Raw genomic sequence first — 17551 nt, forward strand, 5'->3', positions numbered from 1 at the left:
GTTATTCTAAATTTAATATTTGATAAATCTTTTGAATGAAGAATAAATGAATTCCCGGATAATTGAAACGGATATGATAAAGAAAATGTGTTTAAGTTGATGGATAAAATGTTTTGTATTGATGGGTAAGAGTTAGGGTCTAATGTTTGATGTGAAAATCTCATTGGGGTATTAACTTTATCACATTTGATTAAAATGAAATTGGAACCAGTGTCAGAATACAAAACATCCCCAACATCTTTTTCAAAATTTAATATCCCCAACAATGAACGAAGATGAGGAGTACAAAATTTAATTTTCAGCGGAAATTTAACAAGGTTATTTATTTCATCAAGTTCAAAAAGTTTATCAGGTTTTGATTTAAAATTTTCTTCATACCATACGATAAATGATTCATTTAAATAACTTAAAATCGTGTTAATATCCCATTTCGCTATCACATTATTTATATACATATCATACGTTTTTTCATGGTCATCTTTAATAAATGATATATAATCTGAAGGGTCTAAAAGAATGGGATTAAATTTACCACTCACAGAAACGAGAGTAACATTATAAATTCCGCTAACTGTTAAATTTAATTCACAGTTATTATTTGAAATAATATTGATAATTGACATTTTTATTACGATTAAAAATATGGTAAAGCGTTATTTTCCAGTGATAAATAAAACTAGAATAAGATTACCTCAAGAATTCATAAATTCAACGAATAAGAAATTCATTCATGTTATAAATTTTAGTGTTTTCAGAAAATATGAGTCGATGTCATATTCATCAACAGGTTATATTTCACTTCATTCAAATTTAGTTCAATCAAACCCATATAATGACCATTTCATAAGATTTTCAGATGGTATTAAAAATGTAATTGATAGATTAAAATATGAACAGATTGACAATATCGAATTTTTGGAATTTTGGTTTAAATATCCCGATGGAAAAAAGATTGAAGTTAAAGATAAAGCTGATACTATAACAAAAACAATTACAATGACCGATCCGGATAGTGGGGAACAAAAAGAAATAAAACAAACGATAGAAACTGGTGAAAGGTCAATTATTATTGATTATGATTCAAAGGATTATTATTCGATAATGTTAATGCTTGAATATTAAATAGCCTTAACAAAGAATTTTTCAAGTGATATTTTATATTCATCAACTATTTTATTATAAATATCATTATATGTTAAATGAAGTTCAGTTGTTGTTCCGTTCTTTGATATCTTAATTGTGCTAATATCCTTTATAGGATTTATTTTTGCAACTGTTCCGCAGCATGAAACCTCATCATCTATGAAAAATTGAATCTTAACGTCTGAATCTTGAACATCACAAAGAATGGCGATAATGTGAATTAATGATTCATAAGGTAAAATAATTAAACCGGATTGGTCAATTAAATTTATTATTGAATCATAATTATTAATTATTATATCACGGTAAATTTTCATTAATTCAGAATTAATGTCTATTTTATATGGGTTCTCGATGTTTGATGAAAGAGGTGGGGGGTATGTTGGATAAGTGGGAATTTCAACAGGTTCTTTACCAGGTTCAGATAAAATGATTGGGTCTCCATTCTCATGGTTTTCTTCATTCTCCTCCTCCTTTTTCGGTAAGTCACGAGTTAATAAATTTGGTTGAGTTGCTGACCTTGTTAATTCAGGGCTAACATTAACTTTAACATTTTGAATAATTCGTGATTTATCATCATTTACGTTATAACCAACCGTAATCTCTGCTTTTGCGTTAGTGTTCTTTTGACTAGTGAAACGTCTTCTCATTTATATTCGAATAAAAAAAATATATTTAAACTTTTATTTTGCTGGAACTTTTGAATCTATTATTCCCTGTATTTGTTCATGAAGTTGATTTTTAGCTGTTTCATCAAAATTAATAGACCGAATATATTCATTAATTGCATTCTTATAATCATCTGATTTCTCAAATTTTCTTTTATCTGATTCCTTAACTAAATCATAAGTTAAACCACGTTGCTGATATAATGGTTTCTTAATTAAATCTTTGAATGCTTGAGATAAAGCACCTGATGCAATTCTTGCTACTATAATTGGTTGAAATTGCTGTTTAAGTTCATCTTTAACATTTGCGAAAACTGGATCGAACAAAGCAACTTTAAAGAATTTCTTAGCTGAAATTTTGGGTCTAATATTTGCTTATTGACCATCAAACTGGTTAGAATATCGTGGTAATCCATCCGGTCCCTCTTCAATAGCATTTAATTCTTCATTGAAATAAGAATATGGATTATGACGGTATGAATTAATTGGACCATTTTCACCTTCTCCAATGTATTGTTTAACAGCTTTTCCATTTTCATCAAATTGCATAGGATAACGTTCATTATATGCTTTACGTTTAGGATAATCAGATATACTTAATTTATAACCATTTATGACTTTAATATTACCTTGACCATCAGTAACGAAAACTTCATTTATACCATCAGGTTTTCCATTTGGACCCGTAATGTCTGCTTCATGTGCTTCCCAATTTGGACCATGACGTTTGGCATATGCTTGAGCTTCTGGTAATGTTAAAACGTTTCTCATTTGTTTAACATCTTTTTGAAGACCAGCAACAATATGAACTAATTCTTTCATTCCATCAGGAACTTTCATAGTTCTATTATATGCACCCCTTTTGTTTGTCCCTTGTTTTAATGGAACCTGTAGAAGATTTGCTATTTCTGTCATGTTTAATTATAAATAAAAAATAAAAATTAATTATAAAAAGTTAATCAAATTTAACACATCCTTTATTTAAATCAACTATTATTTTTCCATGTTCACCTAATTGCTGATATTGTGTGTAAAGTTCATTAATGCTCATTGGTAAATTCACTTGATAAAGCATAACGTTCAACTGTTGACGACTAAACCCACTGAAAATGAAAAGTGTTGATAGATTTGATTTAATGTTTGTGCTTAATGCTTTGAAATATTGAACAGCCATAAAGAATGAACACTGAATGTGTCGACATTGAGTTAATAACTGATTAAAATATGATTTCTCATTTGTTATTAGTTTTGATTTCACTGCATCATCTAGAAAAATGAGTGAATGCAAAAATTCTCTATCAAAATTTGAAATAGAAAGTGTTTCAAATAATTCATCCCGTTGTTTATCAATAATTTTATCCTCTAATCCTTGCTTCTTGATTGTATTATATAATTCTTTATACATTAAAAAGTTTTTTAAATAATCTTCTGCTTCTTCTTGTGATAAATAAATAATTGGAAATTTGATTAAATGCTTTAAAGATTCAAATGTATCATCTGAAGGTGAACCTGAACGGTTGATATAAATTAACACATGTGAATGGGGGGAAGTGTTAGCAATAATGATAATTTGTTTTAATATCGTTAATGTTTTACCTTTATTTTGTTTACCAATTGCTGCAGTGATTGAATTTAAGTAACATTCAGAATATGGAATTTTCATTAATTTTTCCTTAGATAGAGCATTTCTATTATCACTCAATGCTTCATTAATCATATCATCTACGTATGTATTATATACTCCTGCTAATTCTTCATAAGGGGTGGATGAATTTAAATCCATTTAATCAAAAATAAATTTATAATTTTAAACATTTCTATTCATCAATATTTCATCATATAAACTTCTATACTGTGGTGGTGTACCTGTTGGATGATATTTCAAACCTTCGTCCGGTGTCCATGTCCAATATGTAGTCCTAGTAAACCAAACCTGAGGAGGATTTGTCACCTTTGAACAGTAAGTGTCATTTTCACCCTGAATAATTGGATAAGCTTTCACTTGTACTGTAACTTGTGAGTTGAAAGTTTCTAATCCATCAAAGAATATACCCGCTCCATCACGTTGAACTGGAATAGTGCATAAGAATGAAGTTTGGTCTTTCCATGTTCTAGCTAATGGCACACCATTATCATCATTCAGTGGTCTAGTTAATGAGTCCTCGTATTCTTCCGTGCATTCATTCACTCCATCTAAATCAGAAGCTTGAAGCATACGTGTAAAGAATATGTCACCCACTATGGTCATCGCTTGATCGGGGAAGTTTCTGGAATCTATAGTGACCTGAAGACCTCGAAGCATTGGATTTTCTAAAACTGTTCTTTGCATTGCATTCTTCGGAAATGTTAACACAACATCTGTAACATTATGAAGAGCGTATGAGAAATCTGAGCTAATACCTTCAGGAGTGATGCAACCTCCATTTAGTGAACGAACGTCAATATGTTGAGCTGGAATCATGAATGGATCTTCCTTACTAAATAAACGTGGTATTGCTTTAACTGATTCTTCAATTAAACCGTATCCTGGTGTAATACATTTATCCTCTAAAACTTCCATCTTTGTGCATGAAATAATAACGTCATCAACTGTTGCGTCAGCAGATGTAGCGGCTAAGCTTGTAATTAATTTGGCAGGAAGTCCGATTTGTTGGAATTTGCGATCATATTTATAAACATGATTCATAATCTTTTCATAATTTTCATCAGTTATCTTTTCATAAACGTAATTTTGTAAATCAGCAACTCTTAACGGGTCAACCTGACAAAATACTAAAGTATCCCTGAAAACATAATATTTAAGAATGATATCACCAAATGATTTAGGATAATCATCGAACGCCTGAAATGCTAACAAATCATTTACCGGAATAATCATATCAAAAGTGACATCAACTTCTTCATTTGCTTTCTTGAAAACTTCTGAAGGGTCAATATATTTACCACATACTGAGTTATCATATTTTTGAACATTATTATATAACGAATGAACAAACTTTTTAACTTTCCTTTCTGATTTTGGTTTATATGTTGCAAATGCGAAAGATTCACGGGCGCAATCCATCTGAAGATAACCAGCATCACCTCTTTCGGTTTCTACTTCTAATTGTTTAAAGCTTTGATTTGATGATTTGTAACCAACGAATAAACGCATGCATTTAAAAGCGGCATCACATGTGAAAGCTTTATTTGAAACTAGAGTTGCTTTAACTTTGCGTTTAATATATGTGTCACCTAATTGGTTCACATCATGAGCCGGATTTGTAATTCTTAAATGAGTTTGTTTATCATCAAAATATGGAGTATCAGAGTCATAGCATGAACTTTCAAGTTCTCTATAATATCTTCTACCGTCATTCTTTGCGAATATTTCATTTATCTTTTCGAATGAATGAAACACATTTCCATTAATCGGTTTAGTGTTTGGCACCAAATAGTTAGTCGTCATTTATTAATAAATAAAAAATCAAAATTAAAAGATGAAAATGAATTTTTAATTTTAATGAAATAATCAACTATGGCTGCAGGTATATTTAAGAAACTGTGGGATAAAGTAAAAAGAGGAGCGAGTAAAGTTTGGGAAACATTGAAGAAGGGAGCAAATTGGATATTTAAGAATAAAGAAGCAATTAGTGACGTTGCTGAATCAATAACACCAAAAGCTGCCCCAATAAGAGAAATTTTAAATAAAGGAGAAAAAGTTTATCAAAGACTACAACCGATACTAAGATAAAAATAATTTTAAAATAATTTATTTTTCCACTATCTACCCCCTATTTTATTAAGTATTCCTTCAGCTATTCCACCAATTGTGTTACCTGCTTGTGCTCCCATCGCCGGATTACCTGCTTTAGTACCTAATACTCCACCTATGATAGTTCCTGCCGTTTTCGCTACTGGTGCCAAAAAGTTTGCAACAGGTTTAATAACCTTTTTATAAACCCAACCCGCAGCTTTCTTAATTCCATCCCATAATTTTTTAAAGAATCCTGCCGCCATTTCTGATTTAATATTAATTAAAAAATATATTTCATCACTTATATTCTAATTTTTATTTAATGATAAATGAAACCGATTTTAAAAATAAATGAAACAGAAGGAAGCTATTTAAATGAAAGTGTAAATGTTCAACAAAAAATAAACGTTGTTAAACCAATTACTGAAATAAAAATTTTTTCATCTGTTGAAGAATTTAATGACTATTATGCTAATAATAAAAAATTATTTGAAGAATTGACAACATGTAAATTGAATAAAATGTTTAAAGTTGATGGATTCAAAATTTCAAAAATAAAAGGGGTGGTTAGTTTGAAATCTATTCCTCAATCAAGAATCACCTCATTAATGAAAATTGATGATTTAACAAAAAGAATAGAAGAGATTGAAGAAAGAATGAATCAAATAATTGATTTCATAAATTCAAATAATCATTAGTTTCAATTTCTTTTTACTCGTTTATGAGGTCTTTGATTATGACTTCATTGATTCCATTCAGGATTTAAACAATGTTAATTTTTTTTATTACATTATGTATGGGTTGAGTGTAAATGTCTTACAATTTTGAAAATTTTTTAAATCTTGATTTATTCAAAAACGTAAGAATAAAAACCGTAAGAATCATACATTTTTTACTTCATATGTTAAAAAAATGATACAAAATCGTTCTATATTGTATGAATTCTTACATTTACAAAAAAGTCACACAACCCGTTATATATACTACTCTTAAATAAGGCCTAAGAGTACAAATTTTATTAATAAATGTACATTATACGCAAATAATTAATTAGAAAACTATAAATTACGCAAAAATTTTCATCCAATACAATTTCGTATTTGAATCAAAAATAATCGTAATTTCAGTAATTATATTTTAAAGAATAATTGCTTATTTAATAAATATATTTTTGCATTATTAGCGATGCAATTATAAATATAATACAAACTTTTCTGAAATTTTCTCAGAAAAATATTTTGAATATATTGGAATACGAATCGCTTAAACTTGTTTCGGGATTATAAATCTATTAAAAATAAAGAATCTCTAAAAATTTTGAATTGATAAGTATTCAATTTATTTTGGATTTTTAATAGATGCCCGAATTTGTTGCCAGAAGAGCATTTAAGCAATTTCAATTTAATAGTATTGTAGATGATAAAAAGATCAAAATCAGCGATGGAAATCATCAAATGGAAGTTCCTTTTAAAACATTGTGTTCATATAGCAGGAAAGTTATGAATGACTACATGCAAGGAGAAAACATTGAAGAATATAAACTAAAAGGAGTCAGTGATGAAACATTTAAAATCTTTTATCAACTTTTTATAAAAAACAAAGTTTCTATCGAAATTTCTGAAGATATTCTGAAAGAAATATACCAAATAGGCATAGATCTCGAGATTGAAGACTTTTTCGATTGGTATAGTACTCTTATTTTCAGAGATGAAATAAACTTAAAAAATATAGAAGAAATACTTTCATTTATAAGAAAATCGCGAAAGAATTACAATGAAAAACTAGATGACATTATCATATTCATAGCGAAAAATATTTCGGAAATAGAACCATCAAAACTTATTGATTTATGTCGTATTGGTTCCGAAAACATATTAAGCAATCAAGATTTCATCGATAAAATCATTTCAAAATGTGAAGAACTCGGATATTTTCAAGATGAAAACAAAGTTGATAAAGTATATGACTTCTTGATTGCGTTGATCAAAGATTGCAGTTATTTTGCTTATTATATCAATAAATTTGATGCTGAAATGATTCGATCCTCAGTAATGAATACGTTATTGGATCTTACTTCGAATGAATCCTACAAGAAGTATCAGAATTATGTTTTAGATATGCAGAAAAAGATCAACGAACTTGATGGAAGGAATCCGAAAATAGTCAAAGCAAGATATGAACAATATGAATCATTTTTGTCTATTATTTGTGACAAAATTCATTCAAATCAAACAAATGATGAGTTGATCAATAGATTCTTAGATATCTTCCAAATTCAAAACAAATTTGATGATATTTATAATTTCCTTTCGCAGAGAGCAGATGTGAAAGATGAATCGACAATAAAAGTTGCATGTACAATCGGATTATCAGAAATCGTTGATGATCAACAAAACACAATCCTTCTTTCTGCATGTTTGAAGAACAATTACAATCTTGTCGAATCTCTTATCAACAACAAATGCAACAAAACAGCAATTAATAAAAATAAAGACAATGCAGTTCTTTGCACATCAATCAGTGGCAGCACAAAGATATTCGATTTTCTCATTAAAAATGGCTTAGATGCCAATTATATTAATGAAAATTCAGGAAAGAATGCATTATTAATTGCATGTGAATGCGGAAACTTAGACTTGATCAAGCATTTAGTATCAAGAGATCCCAAAAAAGAAACTCTTTCATTTCAAGACAAAGGAAAACAAAATTGTGTTCTTCTCGCTGTTTCATCTGGCAGATGGGAAATTGTTGAGTATTTGATCCATGAAGGTGCAGATTATTCGATACAATCATCAAATAATGATCTTCCTGTTTTGAGATCAATTCGACTCGGATATCTTAAAATTTTCAAGAAATTACTTAAATATAATCATAATATTGATTTAAATGGTCAAGATGATTTTCTTTCAATCGCAATTTCCAATCAAAAGATCGACATTATCAAATATATCCTCGCAAATTGTTTAATTCCAATCAAAGACAAACATAAAAAATTATGTCAACAATATTTGTGTAGTGATGATTCGGCAAATACTGTTGAAGTCCGAAATTTAATTGATCCAAGTTTATCTTTCATTCCTCGCTCTTCAAAATCTCAAAATAATACTTCTTCAACCAATGAGATCAGCTCACATCAAAATAGTTCCTCATCTGACAACATTAATTTACCTAATGTAACTCAATCCATATCATCTGCATCAATAATTTCAAGTCAAGCTCAATCACAAACATCTGATACAAAACAATCTAAATCATCAATGGTTGATAAAAAGCAATCTAAACAATCAATAGCTAGTACAAAACAATCTAAATCATCAACGGTTGATAAAAAGCAATCTAAACAATCAATAGCTAGTACAAAACAATCTAAATCATCAACGGTTGATAAAAAGCAATCTAAACAATCAATAGCTAGTACAAAACAATCTAAATCATCAACGGTTGATAAAAAGCAATCTAAACAATCAATAGCTAGTACAAAACAATCTAAATCATCAACGGTTGATAAAAAACAATCTAACTCATCAACAGTTGATACAGAACAATCTGATTCATCAATATTTACAAAAATATTAATCTGTGGGGCGGCATTACTAATAGTTGGAATTGGAAAGATATTCTTAGGCTGATGGAACTGTTTTGTGAGAAGACATTTATTTAAATACAATGGTTTGTAAATTATTGCTAAGTTTATTATAATAAACTAAAATACTAGTTTTTAAGCTTTCAATTTATATTCTCAAATAATTTTGACAAAGAACTTTCAAAACATAATATTCAAAATATATTAGTCACTTTTTGAAAGAGGGATCACTATTAAAAAGTGAATATATACGCCCGTAAACTATTTGAATATTCTTGAAATTTTATAAAGAAAATATCTATTCCAAAACAATAAATATTAAACAGTTTTTTCCTCAAATAAAAAATATATTTACAAATAAAATACATACAATAAATAAATAAAGAAAAAATTAGATTACAAATCATGTAGAAAGTAATTTCAAAAGATTTGTAAGTTTGAGAGATGTTTCTATAGTATTTTCAACAGACATCAATGTGCAAAGTTCGTTGAAAAGATTCTCTTTCATCTCATCATCAATTGATGATTTGTATGTAGTGAAGAAATCTAAAACTCTGTGCATTTGTTTCACACTCAAACATCCAGAATTCATCACATCAAACAAGAAAGAAAATGCAAAAGGAGTTGGTTTGATTGATACAGGGAATGCGTCATCCAAATCAAAAGCAACTAAAGGAACAGCAGAAATAACAGACTGTTCTTGTGTTAAGTGTTGTGATTGTCTGAGCATTTTGAGCAACTTTAATGCATCACTTTTCGTCATAATGTTTCGGAAAATGTCTTTCAATGTAAGAACGATTTTAGTGATGTTTTCACCAACCAAATATTCATTCATTGAAAGACATTTCATCATAAGATCTGCTGACATCTTGCAATCCCTTGTGCAGTATTGAACTGTGATGTCGAAATATGATGAAACTTTTAATGGAATTTTATCCAAAAGGAAAGACATCGCAACAAACAAATATCCAGAATTAGAAACATCTGACGTTGGAAACGCGTTCAAACAATCATTTGATAACTGTTCAAGATCGTCATCAAACAATGTACGAACTAAAATGGATAAAGGATCCTTTTTACCGCGAAAATAATTGTCGAAAACTTCAAGACAATTTGAAATTTCGCAAATCTTTCGGTATCTAATGATATAACTGTAAATTTCATCTGCTTGTCTTTGTTTCTTTTTGTCGGCTTCTGTTTCGCAAACATTCAATGGTAATCTGTATCTAACACATATCGATTCAGCCAATGAAAGATATTCGAACTCGATACTTTCGATTTTCATGAATTGTTGAATAACAAAAATGAAAATTTCTGCTTCAAAATTCTCAGGAAGTTTCGATGCGACAACAATGATTGAAAGAAGGTTTTCCACTGTGTTTTTCAACATCTTCGGAGTGATCTTCTCATCATAAATGAATTTAGTTACGCCTTCCAATGAAATATTTGCGATTTCAACCGAAAACTTTTCAGTAACATTAACTGTTGATTGCAAAACAATTGATGAAATATCGATTGGTGTTTTTGACCACAATTTAACATCAAATTTATTGTCTTTTGACAATCTGTTCATAAGATTAATGATTTCTTGTTCAGAAAGAAGAGGAAGACCTTTAGACAAGTAGAAAGGTGCATCAACTTCATCCCTGATCATTTCAATGAATCTTGCAAAAATTTCATATTTTTCAGGGATCATTTTCAGTCTTTTTATGCACCATTCCTGGGAAGGATAAGCAAACTTTGCACCAACGAATTCTAAGTAATTACTTGATGTCAACCTTGTGAATAAATTGGCAGAACTTGCTCCGATATCATGGCTTTTACTTGCAATCATTTTAATTGAATAAGCAACGTAATCAGCGAATCTTATCAATCGATTAACGGAACAAATGAACTTCTGTCTTGAGAAAATTCCTGCTCTCTTCATATCAATGACCCTTGAAATTGCTTCAGGCGAAATCGTCGAAAATTTCGCAACTTTATCTGTTGAAAAATGAATTTGAACAACATTTTCAATAATTACAATTTTCGTGATCAAATTGAACGGAATAATATGAATTCTCTTCGCATCAGGGACAGTTAATACATCTCCTGGTGCTTCTATTGTTAAATTCCTTCTAGAAAAGTAAAGTTGACCAATTTTGTCATTTGGCAATGTCACTTTTGAAAATTCAAAATCGTGTCTTACAGAGTTCAAAGGTAAAATCAAATCTGGATATACTTCAAAGATGTCGTTGATGTTATTTAACACGGAAATAACATTTACCCATTCATCAGTCTTATAATTGTTCAAGAAACCAGCGGAATTCTTTGTCAAATTCAGAAGAAAAACGTTATCCAATTGATCAGCAACTTTTTGATAAATTTTTGTAACTTGTGAATGGAATAAATCAAAATCAAGAATTCTTGCTTCCATCAAATCAACAACGATGTAATACTTAACATTTCTTCTTAAATGGCCTATAAAGAAATCTCCAAAATGACCAATGTCTTCTGTCTTCAAATTTTTAAGGGAAATAAGAAAACCTTTCTTTTTTGAATTCGGAATAATCGTCATCAAATTATCGTTTCTCATTTTGACAATTTCTTCATATTTCATTGATCCAAAATTATCAGAGTCTTTGACATTGTCTTGAGGAACTTTCTTATATGGCAAATACTTCAATGCTCTCTCATGAATTTCATACAGATTTGGAGTATTTATAAATGGTCGGTGAAGTGATAATTCATGTTCAAATTTGATTGTGAAAATCTTTGATTTTTTGAGAGAATCGACAAACGAAATCGACTTGACTCTATCGAAACTCCTATAAACACCATATCTTAAGGTGTTGCAAAGAACGAAAGAATAAAGAATGTTTGGAAAAGTGCCAATTTATCTTCAATTTTTTCGTAATCTTTGAAGAAATATTCGAATTCCTCGTTGAGTCTCAATTTATCAGCGAAATCAATTGCAGATCCTTTTTCGTATGCAGAAATGATCTTCTTGTAATCGATATCAGCACCGCATCTTTGCAAATAAGCTGTGAAAAAGAGATTTTTCACTCTTTCATTTCCATTTTTGACAACAAAATCTAACAATTGTCTATTCTTTCCGTAGAACCATGCATAATCAACAGCTGCTGAATGATACTCTGGTAATTCATTTAATTCAAGTAAAATGTCATTGAAATCAAATGTGACAAAATTTGAAACAATTTTATCATCTTCAACTTTTGGATTTTGATTTAAAATTTCTTCTTTCGTTATCTGTGAAATTATATTAACAGAGAGATTATCAATAATAGTAGACTGCAGTATATCAAAGAAATAATCACTACATAAATCAAAATTATTATGTAAAATATTCGAAAAAGTTTTTTCTAAAAACGTGACATCTTGTTTCAATTTTGTGAGTTCCAAAGCGGTTCTTTTCAAAATTCTAAGAATGTAAAATATATCTTCTCTTGCAGCCATGTATGTTGAAAACACCGAAGCATGTTTTGTCTCTTTGTAGAATTGGAAATTTTCTGTCAAATATGAATAACTTTTGACAGCATTTGACAAAACAACATCATTTGTGAGATTTCTCAAATTATAAGCCATAACATCTGTTAAAAGAAGAATGATATTATATTTCTTAGTTAGATCTAATTGTGAAGATATCGCATTAATGAATTCAAAGATGGAGAGACTGAGTTCTTTGAACTTATTGTTGGTTGAAATAGAATCAGTCATAAGGAAACAGAAAAACATAATAGAAATATCTCCATTTGAATCATTTTTCGCTATTTCTTCATTGTTCTTCACAATGGAATTTGCAACATATGCAATGTTCAAAACTCTCTGGACATAATTGCCACTCATTAATGAAAGTATTTTCCTTAATTCTTCATGCAAACTATTCATTAAATTTCTGGCAAAAACAGTATGACTTTTTGCAGGACTTTGTAAATAATCTAAAGCAACAGAATTCTCAGAAAAAGCTAAGTTAGTGAACTTCAACCTGAACTCATCAATGAATGTATTCGTGAAACTTAACATTGACATGACAGATGACAAAACCGTTGGCAAAACAACGTCAAATTTGAAAGGAATTTTGACAAGTTCTTTCCAAGTTTGTTCTGAAGGTTGAATAACAGTTTTTTCGTCATTGTAAACCAAAACCGTTATTTTATTTATCAAATAATTCACTTTTTCCAACCATTTCTTTGAGATTGATGAGAAAATGGCTGTTTCAATCAGTTTCGTATCAGTTATTGATTGAATTAATGGATAAAACACACTATTGTTCTTAATAACCCTTGTGCATATAACTAAACAGAAATTAAGGAATTCTTGGTAAATAATTTGTATGTTCTCACAATTTGGAAAATGTGACAAATTAATCGTTGGAAAAACCGATAAAAAGTTCTGAGAAACATTATATAAAAATGAAGAAATCTCTTTTTCTCTCATCGTCTCGAAAATATCGAAATAATTCTTCCATGGAATAAAAAGATTTCTGGTGAAAAGTAACAATTTTGGACCAACTTTTTCTGGGTAATTTTTGTAAACTTTCAAGAACAAAGAAATGAAATTCAAAATATTCGTCGTGTTCTCGAAAATTTCGAAGAATAAAGCCATCTCTTTCGTAGCATCTTTCTTCTCATGAATACCATCAATCTTCTGACAATTTAGTTCAAAATTTATATCGTTCAACGATAAGAAAATTGACACACAACGTTCACTGTCACTTTCTTTTGAATTATTTTGCGGTTGTTGATCCAAATCTTCTTCTGAGACATTCAAGATACCGGATAGTGTCGCGAAGATGATATTCCTGTAGTTGCTCTTGTATTGTGTCAAATATTAGTATTCTTTACTCCCTAGTATATCATTGTTTCATACTAATAACGTGGCTCGATTCCGTTTCGATGATCAGATAAAGCAGAAACTATATACTCAGGTGCCACTTTTTTAGTCTAGAAAAATGAGTCCCCCCCTTTTATTATTTTTGATAGGAAAGGTACCACAAATAAAAAAGTAATGATGCTAGAGCCTTGATATTCATAAGGTATTATAAACATATGTATGGATAGTTATTCGTGAAGTTTGGGGACGATCGTATGTAGGGATTCTGAGATAAAAATATACAAAAATTGAATAAAATTCAACGTTTTGAATTTTGAAAAAATTTTAATGAATATTAAAGATCTAGCGATACATCCTACATCTTAAAATAACTCGATTTTTATGCCTGAGTTCAAAAAAGTGAGTCACGAAATAACGTACAATTCTCCAAGGTACATTTTTGATAGGCAAAACATTTTAATCTTAATTTTAAATAAAAACCATAAAATTGTGTATAGTTATTAAATTTATAATAATATTGGTCTAAATATAATGGGGAGAAGCTTCCTAAACTTTTTAATCCCATAAATATGGTCATTATCTGGAATAAAGAGTTAAGCGTCATATGTCACTTTTTGTACTAAGGAAACATCGACTTTATGCGTTATGACTTTTCGATGAGGAAACAAGTGTTCACGTATTATAAACTTCCTTATTCCAATAAACCGACCCTAAACATAATTAATTCTAAGCATGATAATGGTCTCTTTTCTATGATAACCAAATCAATTTGGTTATCATAGTAAAGCACCAAAAACTGGAATAGGAATCGGCAATATGGAATCATGAAGCAACTCGGATAAAATAAATATGGAACATTCATACATCCATTCCCTATTTTTAACCATATTATATTTTCAAACAAAATTCTCGTACTATTTTCAATAAAATTTGCATAACCTTGTTATTACTCTTAGGCGAAAGATGATTTTAATGTTAATTTTATAGAAGAACTTTTAATGCATAATAAAATAACCATTTCCTATAAATTTAGACTTAAAACGGTGACAATAAACAAGCTTTAGTCTAGAAATTAATTTTCTACTACTATAAATGCATCATTATCTTTAATTAGAAAAAAATTTATCAATTTTATTATCCAGATGAAAAAAGAAGTGACATATGATATTTTATCTAATTTAAAATCTTTTATTGATTGTTTTGAAAAACTTTGCATTTTGTATGAGTATTTCATGTTTAAATCAGTATAAATACGCAAAATACTTATGAAATTCCAGCTGTTATTCAGTACTATTCATTTTTCAGCAATCATTAACTGTGGAAGAGTATGGCAAACGTTCGATAATGATCATGTATACTCAGATCATCAAGAATGAATTAAAGTCAATGCAGGGAAATGGATAATCCGATTAAAAACCCCAAAAAGGAAAAAGATATTATATGAACGTCTCACAAATGGTTAGTACTAAGCTCTTTCCTGATGATTGAATATTCTTTCATATTTTTGTATATTGTAAGGGATTTTCTCCCCAAATATATAATACCTTCCTTATAAACGATCTACTTTCTTTGAATACAAGTATAATTTTACATTTTAGGAAAAAAATTTATTTTTTCAAATTTATCTTATAACAATAGAGATTTATATATGTGTGTGTCAATATAGGCTTTAGTGGTATAAAATTGGGTAGATTTTGTTTTATTTTGAGTAAAAAATTCAAAAAATACTACCTCATTTTGCGTGCAAAGGAATAGTCAGAGCTATTTAATAACATTTTACGAATGAACTATGGAATTACTATAACTTTTGAAGAAATTTCAAAGTTAATAGAAGATTGTATTTTAGAAATCAGCTAAAAGAATGATGTGCATGCATCAAGCGTTAAAGTATCCTAATCAGAATATAGTAATATACAATGATTAGCAAAGCAGATTTGAATCGGCAAGAAGAGTTGCTTAAAAAATCAGTTGAGTCTTCTCTAGTTTCCACACTGCCTATTCCTGTTTAAGTGCGGTTATTCCTATTCCAGTTTTTGGTGCTTTACTATGATAACCAAATTGATTTGGTTATCATAGAAAAGAGACCATTATCATGCTTAGAATTAATTATGTTTAGGGTCGGTTTATTGGAATAAGGAAGTTTATAATACGTGAACACTTGTTTCCTCATCGAAAAGTCATAACGCATAAAGTCGATGTTTCCTTAGTACAAAAAGTGACATATGACGCTTAACTCTTTATTCCAGATAATGACCATATTTATGGGATTAAAAAGTTTAGGAAGCTTCTCCCCAATAAATATTCAACTAAATTCACTGTCCAACTATAGAATAAATTGATTTGTATTTTATCGGAAATTCATCGTTTTAATTCAATAATTGAGATAAACTTTATCGTGAATTCACTTCTTGATAATGTCATCATGCCCATGCGGACCAGATTGCAAATGCCCACAAGATTGCCCATGCCGTACAGGCGGTAAATGCGTTTGCAAGGAAGATTGCGCTTGCCACAAGGAAGGTGGTTGCTGCAAGAAGGAGGGTTGCTGCCAGAAGAAGGAAGGCTGCTGCTGCCAGAAGAAAGACTAAATTTTTACGTTTTTGAAATGTAAAAGCTTAAATTATAAATTTAATTAGTCTTTTATACTAGAGAACACGATAAATTTCAATAAACTTACTTTTCGAGTTATTAATATTCAATGAAACTACTTCAAAATTTAAATATTTCAATTCCGACAATTATTTTACGAAATTACCATATTTATATAATGGGTATTATACATAAAATTGTTAGCGCATAATATGTGAAACTGGTTTTGGCAATGTTTCTTGATAAAGAATGAATAATTGATTAACACATTCGCGAAGCTCTTACTATATTTAAAAAAGAATAAACACAGAGACAAATCTTCCTTTGTCTAGAATCATAGCTTTATCAAGCAATATCGATTTTTCAAATGAGAATTTGTTTTTTGATCAGATTTGAAGATCAAAATAGTTAGAAACATCATTTGATCTTCGATATTTTGAGGTCAGTTAAATACTATGATCTAAATTGAATCACAAATATTCTTACGTTCAAAAATAACTTCATAAATCTTAAATTACATGCGTAAATACTAACCACTGAATATTTCCCCATTCCAATTGATTATTTATTGAGAGCGATACAATTTATTTGACCATGAAATTCTGAAATTGAATCGAATTTGACATTCTTTGAATATGTAAAATTCGTTCATATTATCTTGGTATTTGTTTAAAGTGCAAATTAATAAAGAGCCAAATTTGAAACGAAATTACAGAATTTTAATTTTTGTATTATTTATATTAATACAATCAATAAATTCAAACATAATTATTTCTGCTCAGAAAAAATTCTGAAGAAAAAATTGAATCATAAAATAATATTAATTGGTATTTTAATCATTTAGGTATAAAATAATCATATTCGACAATTGAAGTAAATTCAATGAGAAATCTTTCTTGAAAAGAAATGATGCTGTATAATAGATATACTATTTTTCCATCAATTATCTTTGTTGTAAAATTTTTACAATTAACATATTAACTTTCTAGTATATTATCT

At 29.0% G+C, this 17551-nt stretch overlaps 7 protein-coding genes across 7 annotated transcripts, besides 2 other annotated features; 3 read left to right on the forward strand and 4 right to left on the reverse strand.

Annotated features, from left to right (window-relative positions):
• Window positions 1–4194: part of a mobile genetic element that runs on past the window's edge.
• TVAGG3_0218390 (uncharacterized protein) lies at window positions 1119–1793 on the reverse strand (the record flags this gene model as incomplete). The annotated part of the gene is made up of 1 exon (XM_001319484.2): window positions 1119–1793. The coding sequence occupies one exon, from the start codon at window positions 1791–1793 to the stop codon at window positions 1119–1121; it is 675 nt and encodes a 224-aa protein (XP_001319519.2).
• TVAGG3_0218400 (uncharacterized protein) lies at window positions 2767–3594 on the reverse strand (the record flags this gene model as incomplete). The annotated part of the gene is made up of 1 exon (XM_001299663.2): window positions 2767–3594. The coding sequence occupies one exon, from the start codon at window positions 3592–3594 to the stop codon at window positions 2767–2769; it is 828 nt and encodes a 275-aa protein (XP_001299664.2).
• A 1134-nt stretch (window positions 4195–5328) lies between the features above and the next one.
• Window positions 5329–5544, forward strand: TVAGG3_0218410 (uncharacterized protein; the record flags this gene model as incomplete). The annotated part of the gene is made up of 1 exon (XM_001299664.1): window positions 5329–5544. One exon carries the CDS (start codon window positions 5329–5331, stop codon window positions 5542–5544), a length of 216 nt encoding a protein of 71 aa, XP_001299665.1.
• Window positions 5545–8804: 3260 nt separating this feature from the next.
• Window positions 8805–9176, forward strand: TVAGG3_0218420 (uncharacterized protein; the record flags this gene model as incomplete). The annotated part of the gene is made up of 1 exon (XM_001289912.1): window positions 8805–9176. One exon carries the CDS (start codon window positions 8805–8807, stop codon window positions 9174–9176), a length of 372 nt encoding a protein of 123 aa, XP_001289913.1.
• A 357-nt stretch (window positions 9177–9533) lies between these two features.
• On the reverse strand, window positions 9534–10082 carry TVAGG3_0218430 (uncharacterized protein; the record flags this gene model as incomplete). The annotated part of the gene is made up of 1 exon (XM_001289911.1): window positions 9534–10082. The coding sequence occupies one exon, from the start codon at window positions 10080–10082 to the stop codon at window positions 9534–9536; it is 549 nt and encodes a 182-aa protein (XP_001289912.1).
• A 1871-nt stretch (window positions 10083–11953) lies between these two features.
• Window positions 11954–13735, reverse strand: TVAGG3_0218440 (uncharacterized protein; the record flags this gene model as incomplete). Its single annotated transcript, XM_001299667.1, has 1 exon — window positions 11954–13735. One exon carries the CDS (start codon window positions 13733–13735, stop codon window positions 11954–11956), a length of 1782 nt encoding a protein of 593 aa, XP_001299668.1.
• Window positions 13736–14496: 761 nt separating this feature from the next.
• Window positions 14497–16256: a mobile genetic element.
• A 101-nt stretch (window positions 16257–16357) lies between these two features.
• On the forward strand, window positions 16358–16617 carry TVAGG3_0218460 (uncharacterized protein; the record flags this gene model as incomplete). Its single annotated transcript, XM_001298641.2, has 1 exon — window positions 16378–16551. The coding sequence occupies one exon, from the start codon at window positions 16378–16380 to the stop codon at window positions 16549–16551; it is 174 nt and encodes a 57-aa protein (XP_001298642.1).
• Window positions 16618–17551: the final 934 nt, after the last annotated feature.

This window comes from Trichomonas vaginalis, chromosome IV (assembly GCF_026262505.1).
Source record: "Trichomonas vaginalis G3 chromosome IV, whole genome shotgun sequence".
Lineage (NCBI taxonomy): Eukaryota > Parabasalia > Trichomonadida > Trichomonadidae > Trichomonas > Trichomonas vaginalis.